This window comes from Verticillium alfalfae, genomic scaffold, assembly GCF_000150825.1.
Source record: "Verticillium alfalfae VaMs.102 supercont1.6 genomic scaffold, whole genome shotgun sequence".
In the NCBI taxonomy this organism is placed as follows: Eukaryota; Fungi; Ascomycota; class Sordariomycetes; order Glomerellales; family Plectosphaerellaceae; genus Verticillium; species Verticillium alfalfae.
Window position 1 is genome coordinate 1,261,812 of NW_003315033.1, and position 17,054 is coordinate 1,278,865.

Below are 17,054 nucleotides of genomic sequence, written 5' to 3' on the forward strand. Positions count from 1 at the left end.
ATTCAGGGGTTCGAGACGAGGAGCCAGGTGATCTCGTCCTTGTCGGAACGGACGGCGTCGTAGGCGGCGGCGACCTCGGGGGAGCTGAGACCGGACATGATGAGAGAGGTGGACGTGTTCGTGGAGAGCAAGCCAGGTGCCGAGCAAAAGGGACTCAATCGCAGCGTGGCCAAGGGGATTCTCGGTATGCGGACGACTCGGCCAAGGGGGGGGGGGGGGTTGCGGTGAGGCACAAGAGCGGCGCGGGGGGGCCTCGATCTAGAATCGCCTCTTCAGGGTCGAAAATGGTCCATTGGGGGGGGGGGTCAATTGATCGTTGCCCCACACGCGCCCCGCGATCTGTTGTCTAATCGCATTATGCATGCACAACGCAGAGAAGGTGAACCTGCAGGCTGCGATGCTCCTGGGCATGCCCTTGATGCCCTCGATGCCCTCGACACCATTTGGCCGCAGCCGTAGCACACTCCCGGTTCTTTCTGATACTGGCAGTGTCTATTGAGGGAGTTACAGGATGCTGATCATCAATGAAAGGCTCTGCCCTGAATGAACTCCATCCTCTTGGCCAACCATTTTTCCCTTGTCGTCCTCCATCATCATCACGGCAATGAGGCTTGACCGCGGTGGATAGTGATGGGCCTCGTTGGAAATGAACAATATCAAAGAGCCACGACAAGGAGGAATTCCGTTGGGTTCTGATAACAGGGCAGTTCATCTACCCTGAATATCAAGCTCGGTACATGGCGCAGGTTGATGTAACAGTGGAAAGAACTACTTAACATCGGCATCGCAGTCGGTCATCCGCCCAGTATATACGGTACGGTAAGTAAGATCAAACGTGATCCTTACTCTAACCCTCAGCGGTAAGATAGTCGCTTGCAGCCCTGGATTATGCCGCCTCAGCATGCACTTCACAGAATGACCCCAAGCTTTTCTCATCAGGGTACTCTACAAATACATCACGACACGCGCTCCGTTCCAGATACGTGACGAGATGCTGAAAATGGAATCTTCAGACTTGCCGGCTGGCTAAAACTCCACATACGAAATCAATTGGTCTGCAACGATGCAAAGGCTATCACGGGCGATCCTCCTTCATCTGACCCACCAGACTGTCAGTTGTCTGCCGAATACCGTCGTGACTGTGCCCAAGGATTTGGCTGTGTATAGGGCTGTGTATAGGTGGCGAGCAATGGCACAGCTTGATGTCAGAACGCAGCAGGCCCTGACAGCTCCGATACGCGTAAACCCGCCGAAGACGGCAAGATACGTACTGAACTGGGTGTTGCATCGCATCTTCATTGGTCGCTTCACACACTTAGCCATTCCTTGGAAGATCATCACTGCCAACTCCACAATCAGGCAACAGAATTGCCAGTCCAGTCACCTGCACCTCAAATCTGCCTTGTCCACCAAAAGGCAGAAGATCCAATGGCCCGTCAAGAGCCTACAGGCTTCACTGATACATGTCTCGCTGATACATGTCCATCATATAAACTCAACGATTCCCCATTGAAGACTTGACCTTCCTCATTGCCCTTATCACCCAACACTGCATCGTACCCTGATTGCCGCCCACCATGTCGCATAAGAATGAAAGCACGGACGAAACATACTGCCGCAGTAGCATCGACTCGGCAATGCTAGGCGTCGATGTTGAAAAGGCCAACTTGCTGCCGAAGCCATCGGCCTCATCCAACGACGAGGTCCAAGCGACTTGGAAGGCCAACGAGGGCCTCAAACCTGAACCTTCTGCCGCAGTTCATCATGACCGAGCGCAGCCTGCTGCTCTCGACCACTCTCCAGTGGCTAGTTTCGTCGAGAGACATCCCCACTCCAACATCACCGTGCCCCTCTTCATTTGGCTCGTAAATCCATTCATATGGTGGAAGATGGGCTGGGACTCGAGGGGCACTTTGCTCATGGGCACTGCCCAATCTCTGGTTGCTATTGGGCTCACCACCGCCATAGTACGTTCACATTCTTTACATCTATCTAATCGAGGAACGATTTCTATTATATCTGTTGAACTGACCACATCACTTATGCAGTGGAGCTTCCTCACATCGGGGTCCCGGGATCAACACGCTATCGACTGTGCCATCGACCGAACTGCGAATGAGGGGGAAGACCGCCCGAAAGAGAAGCGCGGGACGACTGAGACTGCTGATGATGTCAAATCTCCCGTGCTGGATGCGCCTTATGCTTCCAAAAGATCAATGACAGCGGAAGGCGCAGCTTCGTGGAAAGGCCAGGGAACAAAGTCAACGGTAGTATTCCTGTGGATGATGGCCGTGGTTTCCGTTACAAACGCCCTCATCAGTCTTCCGTGGAGCCAAGCCAGCCCGCTAGCATGTCAGACACCTTCTCACCGCGTGTCCTTTCAATTGGGGAAGCATCGCGTTTCGATCGCGCCTCCTACGAGTGCCAGATTAAGGTCACGGCGTGTGCAGACTCAGTGGACAGCACCTTTGTAAGTGACAGCATCACGGAGAAGCTTGCTGGCTGCCTGAGACGCACCCCAAACCACCATCATTCCCAGATGCCCAACATTGAAACGTGTCTGGCCAAGATTGAAATCCCCGGGCACTGGCATGAGCCTGGGTCGACACGCGTGTCGACAGCAGTCGCCATGTGGGAATCGAAGCATGATTGTTGATGGGCACCGTGGACCTCCGCCAACTCGTGTTGGTGTTGTCTTTCCAGCGCAAAGCACCTTGGACGAAGCACGTCGGGGATTAGAACACGGACCAGACCAGCGCTGTATCTATGAAAGGACTTGGATTCATATTTCTTGAGCCGACTTCACTTTCTCCCTCAGACTTCATGGTCCCTGCCACTCGCCATCACATTTCCTTATCACGTCATGAGGCGACCCCGCAATGCGCCAAGATGATGCGATGGTGATCAGCGGCCAAGACACTCGGCTATGATTTCGATTGATATGGGTATGTTCTAGCGCGCTGTCGCTTGCTTCCTCAGTTTTCAAATTGAATGTATACCTAAAGGACAATCTTGCTTTCCTCAAGACTTCTTGGCTCTTTAGTGCTCTCGCTCTCTACATCACATTCGAGTCAACTTGCCAAACAATATTAGATCAGGCGGATCATGCATGACTCGACATACAAGGAATTTGATTCACTCACTTGCTTTCCAGTTCTCAATCCCTGTCTACAGATCCATCATGGCAAGATTCCGAACCACATTAAACCGCAGTCCTGTATGTCGCCATCAAAAGCTCCGCTACAGCCTCCGAATGTCGGGCGCCTCTGCATAATCATCGCAGTGGTGCTGGTAGCATGCTAATTGTAGGGTAGACGATCAGCAGTGGGTGGGTGAGGACATCAGGATAGCGTTGCAACGGCGGCCAACCTGAGCCTAACATGATTCGGGAAAGAGGCTAACACAAATCACTTGCAGACCGCATTTCAGTCGTTGATCGAGTTGGGCTAGAGAATATAAAAGGATGGGGGATAACCTGATGCAGAGTGGTCGCATTGGGTTGCTGATCGTAAGACATACCCTACTCTCCAGTGATTCATGATGAGGTTCATCGCTGCGTTCCCCTTAGTTACTTTGTGGGCATCCGCCAACAATATCGTGTCTTACGACGGATGCCATGCTCTTCGCGTGCGTTCTGAAGGAGACCTCCCAGCCGTGCAAAGCAAATTCTCCAAGCTCTCGTATGACGAATGGGAGCGAACCGCTGACGATATCACAATCACGCTATCCCCTGAGCAAATCCCAGCCTTCAACAGCCTGGGTCTCGGATATGACGTTATGCATGGTAACTTAGGTGCATCCATCAGCGCCTAATCTGCATCTAACACTCAGTGGAAAAGGAAAATCGATGACTTGGCTTGGTACGACTTTTATCACCCATACGATGACCACCAGGCGTACTTTGAACAACTTCACGCGGCTCACCCGGACCACTCGGAAGTCATCCCTACTGGAACTTCTTATGAAGTTCGAGACATTTTTGGCATTCATTTTTGGGGAGATGAGGGCCCTGGAAAGCCAGCGGTTTTCTTCCACGGCACTGTTCATGCCAGAGAATGGATCTCGGCGCCATTCATTGAATACGTAACCCTGCAACTTCTGACCGGCTACGGCAACGACAACCAGACAACTGTCGCCCGGGACAGTTATGATCTCTGCATCTTCCCTTTTGCGAACCCCGACGGTAGGTCAGGCAATGTCTGCCAGCGAAACTCTTGACTGACAGCCACAGGATTCGTCTACACGCAGACAAACGACCGCCTTTGGCGTAAAAACAGACAACCACCTCCTAACAACTCGACAACCTGCTGGGGCCGCGACATCAACCGCAACTGGCCCTATAAGTGGGATGCCAACCCGAACGGCGCTTCGGCTACAAGGGCGAGGCCCCGGGCGACACCCCCGAGATGGCCGGCCTGCATGGCTTCATCGACAAGCTCCGCGACGCGAACGGCATCAAGCTCTTCATCGACTGGCACAGCTACAGCCAGTACCTGCTAGCGCCGCTCAGCTGGAACTGCACGCAGTATATCCCCAAGCTGGGCCAGCACGTCAATCTTGCACGGCGCGCGACGCGAGCCATTCGCGAGGTAGAGGGGACGCAGTTTGTCTTCGGACCAAGCTGTGCCACGCTGTACGTGGCTACAGGGTACAGCATTGACTATGCGTATGAGGTGGGCAAGGCTGACTGGGCGTACGTCATTGAGCTTCGGGATACGGGGAATCACGGGTTCGTGTTGCCGCCGGAACAGATCAGGGGGAGTGCAGAGGAGCAGTGGGGGGGAATCAAAACCATTCTGCAGTATTTGGACGTTGAGGATATTTTTGAAGCCTGAACCTTTCACTGCATGCTGCGAGAGCGCACTGGTATATAGGAGGCCAATATTGGCAATGTGCCCTAGACTCGACATCATGCCGGGAATAGAACAGCATCTTGTGTTTGTTAAAGTAGCTTTACGAATCCGAGTCAGTATTACAATGAACACGCGTGTCGTCGAGACAGGATTTGAGAGTAATTTGATTTTCTAGATAAAGGTATGCAAAGTTTATGTTCCATCAAGTCATATCTGGTGTGTATGTACGTTGTAACATCTCCCTCAAACGAGCAGGAGCGTCCAGCGGCAGTTACAGACCGCTCGTCCTAGATGTCATGACCAGAGCACAATATATACAGGGGGGTTTGGTCTGGGGGACAAGATACTTTCATGTCACATGGGAGCACTCTCCAGAACCGGATGCATGATCGCGTAGCTGGTGATAGTGCCCGCGGTAGCTTAGCGCCAGGTGCTGTCGACGGTAACGGCCGAGGCGCAACCGGTGGGAACGGTGTACGAGCGGTTGGGGTCGCTCTCCCAGCGGACAGATCCGTCAGACTGGACGTTGATGAACTTGTACTGGAAGGTGGTGCCGGCGGGCAGCGTCACGGTGTAGGTCCAGAGGGGACGGGAGGTAGTGTAGCCGGAGGCGGACAAGGCGGGAGCGGAGGCGGGGGTCCAGCTACCGAGCTGAGAGATGGAGCCAGCAAGCTTGATGGTCTGCCCGACGACAGTGGTTGCCAGGGTGTTGAAGGTCACGGCAACGTTGGCAGCAGGGGTGCAGGCACCAGTGGTGGTGGCAGCTGCGGCAGCTAAGAAGGGACATGTTAGCGCGAGTCCTTCACACAGGAATCTAGACGGTGAACGTACTGGTGGTGGTGCGGAGAGTTGTAGGGGCGACAGCAGTGGTAGGGTTGTTGTTGCTGCCACCGTTGATCGCGATATCAGCGCAGGTGAGGTAGACCTGTCCAGTCTGGAACGAGTTCCAGCGGAAGGAGAGCAGGGTGTGAGCAGAGTTGTAGTTGGGAATCTTGATCTTCTTGGACACCTTGTATCCACCGGCGATGGAAGTGTAGCAAGAGCCGAGGGCAGCGCCATCAACACCCTGACAGGCGCGGCGGTTGCTGGCCTGGAAGGCGTTGCAAGTGAACCAGTCGTTGCGCCAGCAAGGCTGGCCCGGCTGGCAGTCAGGGTTGAAGCCGCAGCTCTGGCCGGTGACATCAGTACAAGGAAGGGTGCCGCGCTGGAAGCACTGCTCGGCAGCCTCCTTCTCGGCTTCCGTGGGGAGGTATCCAGGAGTGATGAACTTGTTGACCAGGGCTTGGTCCTGGCAGATACGGTAGCTGAACATGCCACCGTGATCGCCGTTCGCATCGACACTAATGGTTCAGAGTACTTAGCATGGGACCGATCCTGAGAGCATGGGGGGGACCTTGCAGGGTTTCCCGGCAGCGATGCCGAGAGTCCTGGTCTAGTATGGGTTCGAAAAAGTGTGGGACTTACCACCACTCAACATCGACAGTCTGGCCAGCGGTGTAAGTCACCACGGGGCTGTTGCCCCAGTTGGTCTTGGGCTGGTTGTAATCGATCGAGACTCGGGCATTGTAGCCGCAAGGGCCGCTGCGTCCAACAGTGGCCTGGGTGACGTTGGGCCAGGCCTCCACAGGCTCACGAATGTTGCACTCCGGGCAAGAATCAAGTCCAGCCTGCACCAAGAACGAGTTAGTATCGACCCGCGAGAACTGAAAAATCAGAGTATCTGTAGGAGCAAGAACGAACCTCGGCGCCCAGACGAGTGCGACTCTTGGGGATGGTCAGGTATCCATGGCCAAGGACGGAGGAGGCCAAGCTCAGGAGGGTGAGGGCGGTGGTGGTCTTCATTTTGTGAGGATCGTCGAATGTCCGATATCTTCAGGAGGTTGCGAACACTGTGATGCGGCTGGAGATGAAGATTAAATGCGATTCATGGAACGAACGTCGATCTATTTGTACAGCAACAACTCCATTGAAAACGACGCCCGCGATCATCAAAGTTGCCGCAACTCCCTAGTCGCGATTGAAGGTTCGCCTCAGATTGACCCGCAAACTTGATTGATGACCTGGCAGCCGCCGTCGAGTGAAGCCGAAGTACGACCATGCAACCGCTGAAACGGCCCTACTCGTGCAGCTGGTTTACCCCAGATCTAACTGTCTCCAGGAAACCCGGGGCAGCTACTGCACGGCTATATAACGTGCATGAATTGCCGGGTAAAGAGGCTTTCTTAGTGCCGGCCCCCCTTGCTCCAACGGGAAATCAACTCGGTACAGGTTTTGGAGTCGAGCCCCCTTTTTCTCTGGTCTAGAACACGTGCCGCGGCGCGATCCGTCAACCGAACAGCCGTAAATGTGTTAGAGCAGTCGAGATGGGGTTGCAATTTTGATGCCCAGGTCCGCGATGACGCCGAGGCCCACGGGCAGTTGATGACCAGACTTGACCTCCGCAATCTGCTATACAATGGTTGGTGGGAAACGCAGTCATTACGGCCGCAGGGCTGGCTTCCGTGTGACAATGACTCGGTATCCACAGCCTTAACAGATGGATGTTGTCGTTCGAGTGACCCAGAGAATAGAACCACATTTGCAACTGTCATTTTGAGCAGCTGTCCCTGATCATTGGCATCTTCACCGCATCCCTGCACGATGTAGGGTGACAAGAGCATCAAGACGAAAACCCGCACCAGATAAGTCAACCAACTTCGAAGGACCCCAAGGTGGTTAAATTGCCAGCCAGTAACGGCAATCACAATGACGTCCCTCAAATACTGGGGGATGACCATGTGTGACAGGAAGATGAGAGGCGCTCAACGCTTAACATGGTGGCGCTCGGCCTTGACAGTCCGGGGTACGGCTTTGCGGGGAGCTGTGGGGATAGGTCCGAATGCCGGACGATCACGCTCTCGAACACCCCCCCTGACAATCTTGGCCAGTGATGCTCGTGATCTGACCCTGGGCTACCCCCGGACGCCATGTTCGATGCCATCCCAGCTGGTGATGTCGCCCGTTTGTGGGGTGTGCGGAGTGCAGCCTGGGCAATAGGGCCGACTGAGTGTCAGTAGTGACGAGCGGCAGGGTGCAGCGAGCTGCCAAATGTGTGCTGCGACGCCGTGGGCACGTGGCCGGCCGAGTTTTCACGTGCAGTCTTTGGGAGTATAATGCCTCAAGGGGGATCCCGGAGATTCTTTCGGAAGGCAGTCTCCTGCGTCATCGATTGGCCTTTTCTGAGGCATGTTCCACTGTATCGTAGTAGCAAGTTTCTGGCTCACAGAGGCTACCGGGCTGATACACAAATCAGGACGGATAGTGCATTGTGAGAAACGGACCAACTTCAAAAGAGAAGAAAAGCAACAGCGAAATCTGCGTCGGTTACTGAGGGATATACTAGGAATGGAATTGACGACTATAGGTAACAGGGCCTGGGTGTACCCTTACCAGCGGCACGTCGAACGTTGATCATGCGCTGTTGTGCCTCATAATTATGCTGGTCATCCGCTAGTCTCCGCCGTGGTCTCCGCCACGTTGCATTCTGGCGATGCAGGTCTCTGCGACTATCAGTATCGTATAGTCAGCTCTGGGCGCCCACGCAGCTTTGGCCCAGACAAGGATGATTTCGCAATGACACTTGAGCCACCTATTGAAACACCGGTCACCAAGCCACTCTGGTTCCGGTGGGGCGGAACCCGGGCGGTACAGGTCGGTAACTCCCGCCGAGAAATGTAGGGTTCATTGGTTCTGCCCTGCAGCGTTGTATTGTATACCCTCCATCAACTAGTTGTACCTGCTTGTCAACCTCATTGACGTATGCGTCTCTCGGTCAGTCTTCCCTGCTTCAGCTGTCAACCAGGCATCTTATTCCCCATGACCTTGCAGGATTCACTCCGACCCCGCTGAACGATCTCCGTGGAACAGGCAAACCAACAGTTACGAGCTGGAAGATCACCACGGAAGGGTGATTAAACACAGTCATATTGCATGACCCCTCTGTCACTTTCGCAAGACCCTGAAAATAGGATACTCATCCCCTTTTCGCAGAGGTATCACGTTGTACTTGACATATGATGCCGAGTTCTCTGGCTCCAGCGTCACAAACGCAACAGCCGCGTTCTTCTGCCTCGTATCGACCCAAAACCCCCCCGCCGGGATCTTCACCTCCTTCTCGAACGCCCGAGTGGTGACAGTCACGCCGAAAGAATCAGGACTACTCTGCTCGCGCGCCGATCGCACTTTGAGTACTTCGACAGTACCCTCAAAGTCGTGCTCGAGTGGCTCAACCTTGACCCCAGACGCGCGCAGCTTCTCCTCCACATCAGAGAATGCCGCCGAGAACACGTAAGCTTCGGGCCGCGCCCTTGTAAGGTTGGCCACTGGTGGTGTGTTGTTCTTGAAAGTGACCGGGATGTCGACTAAGCTACCGTTCTTCGAGTCGATGAACGTCCAATGAACGCTGGTCGACCGCGCCTTGTCTGTGACCACGATATCTTCGGTACTGTTTGCGAACTTTTGGCGGGCGTCCTCAATCGTCTTGTAAATCCCGCGGGCGTTTTCTGCGGCTTGCGTTACCAGAGTCTCGAGGACGGTGAGGCCAGTAGCTACACGACGCTGAAAATGTTGGTCCGCCAGAGAAATGCCGCGGATTTCAAGCAGGAACGTCACCGCTTGAAGAAGCCCGGCCGAGCTGTGGCCCGCTCGGCTGAGAGATCCGGGTTCGGACAAGTCCAAGTTGCCATCCCCGCCATTGAAGAAGGGGCTCCAACGCAGTTTACGCTTCTCCAATGCTGCACCGATGGAATTGGTGAAAAGCCCTTCTGTTAGGCCGCGGATGTCTTCGTGAATGTTGAGATTCTTGGAGCCCGAAAGAAGACAGTCCTGCGCCTTAGTCCACTCGCCTTTTGGACCTACTGGCGCGGTAGCGTTGAACTCGTGGGCGTCCAGGACGATATGAGGCGAAAAGTCTGACAGCAGCGTCTTGATGTCGCGAGTCTGCTGTCGCTGAAGATACGTATGATCCCTGTTTGGATCATAGTTGGATGCGAAAGTCCGCTGAAAGTATGTGATGCCATCTGGATTATACCGTGGTAGTGCCATGATGTCTACTTGTTGCAGCATTGACTCTGCCCACGTAGAATTGTCGTCGAACTTTCCGAGGAGAGCCAGGATGGACTGATCACCCGCTGGCTCGTCTCCGTGCTGACCGCCTTGCAGCCAAATGCGAACTTTTTCATTTGCAAGGTCTTGACATGGCATTTCTCCCTTACTAGTGGACAGGCAAAGATATGGCATGATCCGACCTTCTTCAGATGTGAATGACGGTGTGTGATACGAAGCCCAGTCATGCCTAGACGCTATGCTGCGAAGAAAGCGATCTTTACAAATCGTCAGACGGTACCTGTCAATCTGTGTCAGGATGGCGACGTACCAATTGTGTCTAGGCTTGTTGGTCCGCTGTTGCCCTCTGAGAATCCCTTGAGGACAGTCTCTGGACTTGCGAAAGCAGGTGACAATAGTTCAATGTCAACATCGGCAAAGTTCTTTGAAATTTCGTCGCTGTCACGATTGACGAAATCCAAATTATCAGCATATGCTCGTCGCGCAGTAGCTGCTTGCATGCAGCAGAAGCACATGAGCCATGCTCGCTGCAAGGTAGGCATCCTCATGTTGGATATAAAATGTGTCTGAGTATCTGTTAAAGATAGATGTACACAGTTCGTGGGCTGGAAAGATTATGGGCATGTAGTAGGGCCTGAGGCGAAGGGAACTGATCCCCCCTTTATGTTGGACACAATTGTCGAAGGCTTCAACACGCCACTTGATTGCGAAACTGTACGTCTCGGAGACAAAACGCCGCGGCCATCAGCCTGCATGAACTTGCTAAAAGCCGTGCCGTCTGGGTGAGTATCAATTCGTCCCGCCAGGCCCATTGATTCAGTTTAGCGTAGGCAAGGCCTCGTGCGTCTCCGGCGTGCTGGAAACTAAGCCCTTTGCGACTCAACTTCCTTTGTCATGGCGGTTAGCCGGCATGTGGTTTGACTGCTGATCCTCTCCCAACGGGCGATTCAGGTGGGGGAGTGAGACTCAACGATGCACTATACGAGACGGACCTGACTTTTGGAACCGTTCTTTTTTTACAGCATGCGCGGACTCGGACTTTTGACCTGTATTGAGGACAGTCAGATGGTCAGCTGATGAACAGGAGTTCAGAGCGCGAGTTGCACCTTCGCCGCTTCGCGAATATTCCCCAATCCAGGTTCGCCTTAATGTCGATCTTGCGACTAAATGAGAGAACCATTTGTGTCTGAGTCGCTATCGTGGCCTTGACTCTCTCATGCATTAGGACGTCATGTCTTACATTCAACAGCACCTGACAGTCTCACCGCCCACTTTGGGCACACATACTGGCCGTCGTCATGGCGGACAAGTTCTCGCTGCATCAATGCCGACCTCCTCAACCTAACAGTTGCTCTATGACGAATTGACACATTTTCCAGAAATCAATACGACAGCCCTGCAAACTTGCGGGTCTTTGCCCTGTAGGACTGCGATGATGTTGTTTTCTTGTCTGATATGCTCTTTGAGAATAGATGGGTGGCTACGATTTATAGTATGAACAGATAGTAGTCTTTTATTTGTTTGTCCTGCGATTCATTGACTAACTGGTCCCAATCTTCTATGCTAGTGTTAGCCGCCCTAGGTCCGTTAAGTCATACCCTCAGTCCGTTCGGCATAGTTCCTTAGGTACTATCTTCCAGACCTACTCTGGATAGGCGCTACTATGCTAACTTGTGAGTAAGCTTCGGCGACTCAAATATGGGAAGAAAATCGAAGTACTTGGCACGAGTTTGTGGTATTAGAGAACATGGGGACATCCAAGAGCAGAGCGTCATGACCAACAGCCAATCAACCATTCGTCTGCTGGTGGCAATACCACATAAACCTGCCACCCACGTTCTATCAGCCATACATTTGATCGCCCGCTGGTTTTTTCGATAGTGAATAACGCAAAGCAAAAACGTTGTTCGACGTGTTCTCGGAAAGGTACTACCCGAACAACAGAATATAATCCGGGAGATCGAGACCAACGATTTCAGAATCTGTTTTTGAAAGGATTGTCAGCCAGTCACCCGAGCTTGCAGTCAGTAGCCCTAACAGGGCCATCACAAGTGATGAATCGTTTCCCATAGCCGAAGCTCACAGTGCAGCATAAAGCCCCAGGAGTAATGCAGGCGTTACATTTGCATTTCGGCCTAATCATTGACTACTAGCTCACGAATGTTCTCATCACTGTCAATTCAGTAGGATATTTGGTGTCCTGATGAAAGTGACTGTACGAAAAACTTCAAGTTCAATCTGTGTGCAACAGAGGTCAAGAAGACAAGCATGTGTACTTGGTTCGTCCTTGAGATATGATAATGAGGGTCCGAAAACACGTCTTTTATATCGCGGCGAGACTGCCAGTCTTTGTTTCACATGACATGAGGCATTCATCAGTGAGGATCATGGTATTACTGCCTTTAAGCTCGCCACGGATTTAGCTGTTGGCTCGCAGCATCTCAACCAAGGGTGAGCCAGGCCATGCGAATAGAGCGGGATACCTTTCATCCATCCTCTGCCTCGCCTCTGGCTCATTGCCCTTAAAATGTCATGGGAAGCATCAAGAGTAGGCGCGAACACGTTGTCGATATCACTGAACAGGTTGACGAGTTCAGCAACTTGACAACAGTACGTCAGGATTCGGTGCCATATACATTCGACGGGAAATAAATCTGCGAGTCAGAGTGACATGACACGATACTGGTCATCGATGGGCTCTTGAGGTTTACGAAATCATGGAGCTCACCTCGTATTGATAAGAACATGCGTCATCACGTCCTGCGCCGCGACCTCGGATATCGTATCTGAAGTGTAGACCTGAGATCTCACGGCTCAGTTATGCTTGCAAGAAGACCACGACACGATAACAGCCCTGTGCAACAAAGGGCGGGGAAAGGGAGGTTGGGCGACAAGACTAGCATTCCACCTTCCAGTCGTGTTGACAGCCGCCCCAACCTCCCGAACGCGTACTCATTAACTATTTTGAGCGACGAGTCGGTCTGGGTACCTGTTTTTGTGGCGCTGTCAGATGTTATTGGCATCACGCCGTCCGCGTTTCTCGTCAAGATCCATACGCTGGCCAACACGCGTGCATCGCATCGCCGCACGGGTCTTTCGGGTGGTCGCACGATAGTGAGTTCGCACTATGACGGAACATTGAAAACAAATACGGACGTAGTCAGCGAGGTTGGTATGGCCATTTTACTAATGTTGACCCGGCTTACCCCGGCGATGTCCGGTCGAATGTGCTCTCCAATCACGCAGTCTTCCATTAAACTTACGATGGGCCGTCTGAAGTTTGTTTATTCGAACTTGTCCGCTTGTTTACTCCATCCGGCTCCGAGCAGCAAGCCAATGGGCCATCCCGCCGAGGAATTATAGCGGTCGAATGAGACATTGCTCAGATCGGCCCTATGGCGGCGCTCGCCGCGCCAGAATTGGTGCTGAGCACAGCAAGTGCCTACGAGCCGTGAGATCCGACAAATTGAGAAGTTGTTTGTCGTATCACCTCGTGCCAATGCCTTTCCCCGACCCCCTTGGGTGGAGGCACGACTCGCACGAGACACTGCACGCCGTGCGGAGTCGGACTATCTTCAGCAATGCAATCGATCAACAATCCCCATCCTCCCCGCATCACTCGCATCCTGGAGGTTGGGAAACCTGATGGACAATAGCGCTAGTCGCTCAGTCGCGCATGCAGTGCACTGGCGATCACCACTTCCCTGATTGGAGGGCTGGCTAGCTCCTCTGAGACCTGACAGACAGGCAGCATGATTACTTTAAGACATGATGCACAGGGGGGCTCATGATAGGAATGTGAACTGTCACAGGACAATCCAGGACAATCAAGGGTCATCAAAATAATCATTGATAAAGGCATCGTCTACCTTTGCTCGTTTGGCACCTCCAGATCACGCCAAGTCACTCGTTCCACACATTCGTTCTTTCCTTCGTTCGACATTCACTCTTTTGAAATCCCCAGACGGCATTATGGTTGTCTCCACGGCTCACGTTTTCACTGCACTCCTCGCAGCTAGTTCTGCCCTGGCCCTCCCAGCGGCTGAAAAGCGCCAGAGCCAGTGCACCCAGCCGACGCAGCGACGCGCTTGGTGAGCGATGCAATGTGCGGACCAGTTGGCAGTCTCAAAAGCTAATGTTCTCCAGGCACACGCTCGCCGATGAGGAGAAAAAGGCCTACATCGACGCAGAGTTGTGTCTGATGGGCAAGGAGGCTACCCTTGGTCTCCGTGGTGCCGTCACCAAGTTTGACGAGCTCCAGAGCGTTCACGTTGCCCAGGCCGAGCTCACTCACAGCGTTGTAAGTTGCAGTACTCCAGCCGCAGCCTAACAGTATCTTACATCTCCAGGGTGCTTTCCTGCCATTCCACCGCCTGCTCATGCGGACTCATGAGTACCTCCTTGAGACGGAGTGTGGTTACACTGGTGGTCAGCCGTGAGTCTTCATATTTGCCTTCAGTCTCAGACGTGCGTTAACAGAAATGCTAGATACTGGCAGGAGCAGCTAGACGCTGGCAACTTCAAGAACTCCGTTCTTCTCGACCCCCAGACCGGCTTCGGTGGCGATGGCGACGATCGTGACTGCGTCACGGACGGGCCATTCGCCAACTACGTCAACCGCGTTGGCCCCGGCTACACCGTCCAGGATAGCTGCATCGTCCGCCGCATCGATGACTCTCAGTCGGCCATGTCCGCCCAGGAAAATGTCGACGTCTGCCTGTCGCAGCCTTCCTGGGCGACCGCCTGGCCGTGCATCGAGAACGAGCCGCACCGCGGCGGTCACAACGGTGTGGGTGGACAGATGTCGAACCCCATCTCTAGCCCAGGCGACCCTCTCTTCTATCTTCATCACACGTGGCTTGACAAGGTTTGGTGGGATTGGCAGAAGCAGGACCTTCCCAACCGCCTCTCCGATATGGGCGGACGCAACCTCCAAGGCGGTAATGAGGATGGCCCTGGTCCTTGTAACGGAGAGCGCCTGTTTGGACCCCTTCCTGATGATCTCCCGTACGTCATGCCCCTTCCCCACTCGTCCACCGCGTCGCTAATGAAAAAAAACAGTGCACCTAGCATTGAGGGCGATTCCGGATGTGGCACAACGCTCCAGCACAATCTCGTGATGTATGGCATCGTCGCGGACCGCTCCGTTGGGGACATGATGGACATTCAGGGCGAGCACCTTTGCTACGAATACGTGGATCCCCAGTAATAACAGCGGCTGATCTGTTGCTGATCTGTATCTTGTGTCGTCACCCTTTACACGTATTTTACAGCCAAAACAATGACCCCATTGGGCCATTAGGGTTAGAGGAAATTCAAACTTGGCTCCCTTGCGTCCCCACCATGCCCATGTCACCCTCTGTTTCACCGTGCACCCTTACAATGCTGACCCAAGAATTCCGTCATTATTTCTCCAGTACACAGCATTTTTACATTGTCCATTCAGCGGATGTGTCTGCGAGCGCGGCCACCTCGATCAGAAAAGTTGATCGAACGTGCATTCTGTAGAGTGCATAGGAATCTGTTTTGAACGGTAATGATCAGGCCTCCAGCACTTCTCTTCTCAAACCGCCCGGGGAGTCGATGGCATCGTGTCCAAACAAACCCTTTGAGACATCAGCCCTGGATCAGACACAGGGCTGCGACACCGACAGGTCAGCTGCATGCGCGTGCCAGAGCTTCGACAGGTTTAACATTCCTACTACCGGCGTCCGTGCCGAAGCATGCACTTCCAATCGCCAGCTCAAGGGAGACGGTTGTCCCTAAATGCAGCTGGGACTGCACACGGTCAACCTTTCTGAGCCGACTAACGCCCAATCACCTCGTGTGCACTCGAATCTCACGGCATGGTACCCGGGTGCTCACCTCGATCAAGTCCTGTTTACGGGCTGAAAGCATCAGTTTACATGCACCACATGTCCCGTTGGCCCGATCGAGAGTTGCACCGTCCCGGCCTACGAGCGTCAGTCTACTTGCGTCGAGCTTAATGTTACCTATCCCGTAATGGCAGTCACGCAAGTTCTTCTCCAGGATCAGACATGCAACGGCTTGAGAAATTCATGCAACACTCGCCAAATTATTTTGACAGTACACAATCGCAAATGGGCGGAAACGTGACACTTTCTCGCACAAATTTCATGACATCTAGTACAACCCTTCGTCGCACTCAGTTTGTCGCCGATCATAGAAGGTAGACCGTGGTCCATAATCCAAAGCTCCTTGGATACAGCTTCTCGTCGTCAGGTGGCTCGGGTGCCGCAAAAATGGAAAGCAAAAAGAAAATCTCATTCTTCTTTTTAAAAACTGAATCTTGCGAAAATCAGAACCTAAACGCCAGGCCCCTGCGTCGATTTTGAGGCTCTGTGTCTATACACGGCTCTGCATTGCAACACACGACAGTTGACAACGTCTATAGCCCAGTCGTCTTCAAGAGATTTGGTCCTTTTGGGTTCTTGTCATAGCTCAACCAAGCTGATGCCCAATTCTTCCACCAGGAGCAATTTAAACACCTTTCTGAGCACGACTGACGAAGGTTTCTTAATGTTAAATCAAGATTTTCCTCGATGGCGTGTTAACTTCGACATCTGACATCTCCGCAATTCATGTAGCCCCCTACCTACAAAGGTACTCTACCTTTTTGTCTATTCCCAAACCAATCCTAATATATAAGGAGGCGGGGATTTTTTCTGGCATGCCGCAGGGTTGACCTTCTCGTCCGTACATCAACAAATCTCAAGCCAATCAATATCTTGCACCATTCTCTGACAACATTCCTTAACGATGAAATTGTCTTCCCCCGCACTTGTGGTTCTGGCGCTTCTTCGCTATTCCTCTGGGTTTGTCATGAATGTATACGAACATGACGATTGCACAGGAAAAATGCAAGAAGTCAACATCTGGGACAACACATGTGCATCATGGACAATTCCCTTCAACTCTGTCATGCTTATCAAGGACGGAACATGGAAGCAAAAGGCTCGTTTCTGTCCTGGCAAGATGTGCCTGTGGGGATGCCAGAAAGCCTGGGCTGTAAGTCCCCGTCTGATCTTCCGACTCCAACTCCCCACCCAATTTGCCAAATTTACTCATCGCTAATCA

General features: G+C 53.0%; 5 protein-coding genes across 5 annotated transcripts; 3 read left to right on the forward strand and 2 right to left on the reverse strand.

Moving 5' to 3' along the window:
• Positions 1-1,577: 1,577 nt before the first annotated feature.
• VDBG_05482 (hypothetical protein) lies at positions 1,578-2,474 on the forward strand (the record flags this gene model as incomplete). Its single annotated transcript, XM_003004323.1, has 2 exons — positions 1,578-1,967; positions 2,049-2,474. 2 exons carry the CDS (start codon positions 1,578-1,580, stop codon positions 2,472-2,474), a joined length of 816 nt encoding a protein of 271 aa, XP_003004369.1.
• A 1,066-nt stretch (positions 2,475-3,540) lies between these two features.
• Positions 3,541-4,835, forward strand: VDBG_05483 (zinc carboxypeptidase A; the record flags this gene model as incomplete). Its single annotated transcript, XM_003004324.1, has 3 exons — positions 3,541-3,784; positions 3,968-4,183; positions 4,345-4,835. 3 exons carry the CDS (start codon positions 3,541-3,543, stop codon positions 4,833-4,835), a joined length of 951 nt encoding a protein of 316 aa, XP_003004370.1.
• Positions 4,836-5,273: 438 nt separating this feature from the next.
• VDBG_05484 (starch binding domain-containing protein) lies at positions 5,274-6,695 on the reverse strand (the record flags this gene model as incomplete). Its single annotated transcript, XM_003004325.1, has 4 exons — positions 5,274-5,626; positions 5,685-6,193; positions 6,318-6,556; positions 6,594-6,695. 4 exons carry the CDS (start codon positions 6,693-6,695, stop codon positions 5,274-5,276), a joined length of 1,203 nt encoding a protein of 400 aa, XP_003004371.1.
• A 2,139-nt stretch (positions 6,696-8,834) lies between these two features.
• VDBG_05485 (carboxypeptidase) lies at positions 8,835-10,504 on the reverse strand (the record flags this gene model as incomplete). Its single annotated transcript, XM_003004326.1, has 2 exons — positions 8,835-10,141; positions 10,267-10,504. The coding sequence occupies 2 exons, from the start codon at positions 10,502-10,504 to the stop codon at positions 8,835-8,837; spliced, it is 1,545 nt and encodes a 514-aa protein (XP_003004372.1).
• A 3,252-nt stretch (positions 10,505-13,756) lies between these two features.
• On the forward strand, positions 13,757-15,165 carry VDBG_05486 (conserved hypothetical protein; the record flags this gene model as incomplete). Its single annotated transcript, XM_003004327.1, has 5 exons — positions 13,757-14,047; positions 14,103-14,256; positions 14,306-14,391; positions 14,445-14,963; positions 15,018-15,165. The coding sequence occupies 5 exons, from the start codon at positions 13,929-13,931 to the stop codon at positions 15,163-15,165; spliced, it is 1,026 nt and encodes a 341-aa protein (XP_003004373.1).
• Between the last annotated feature and the right edge of the window lie 1,889 nt (positions 15,166-17,054).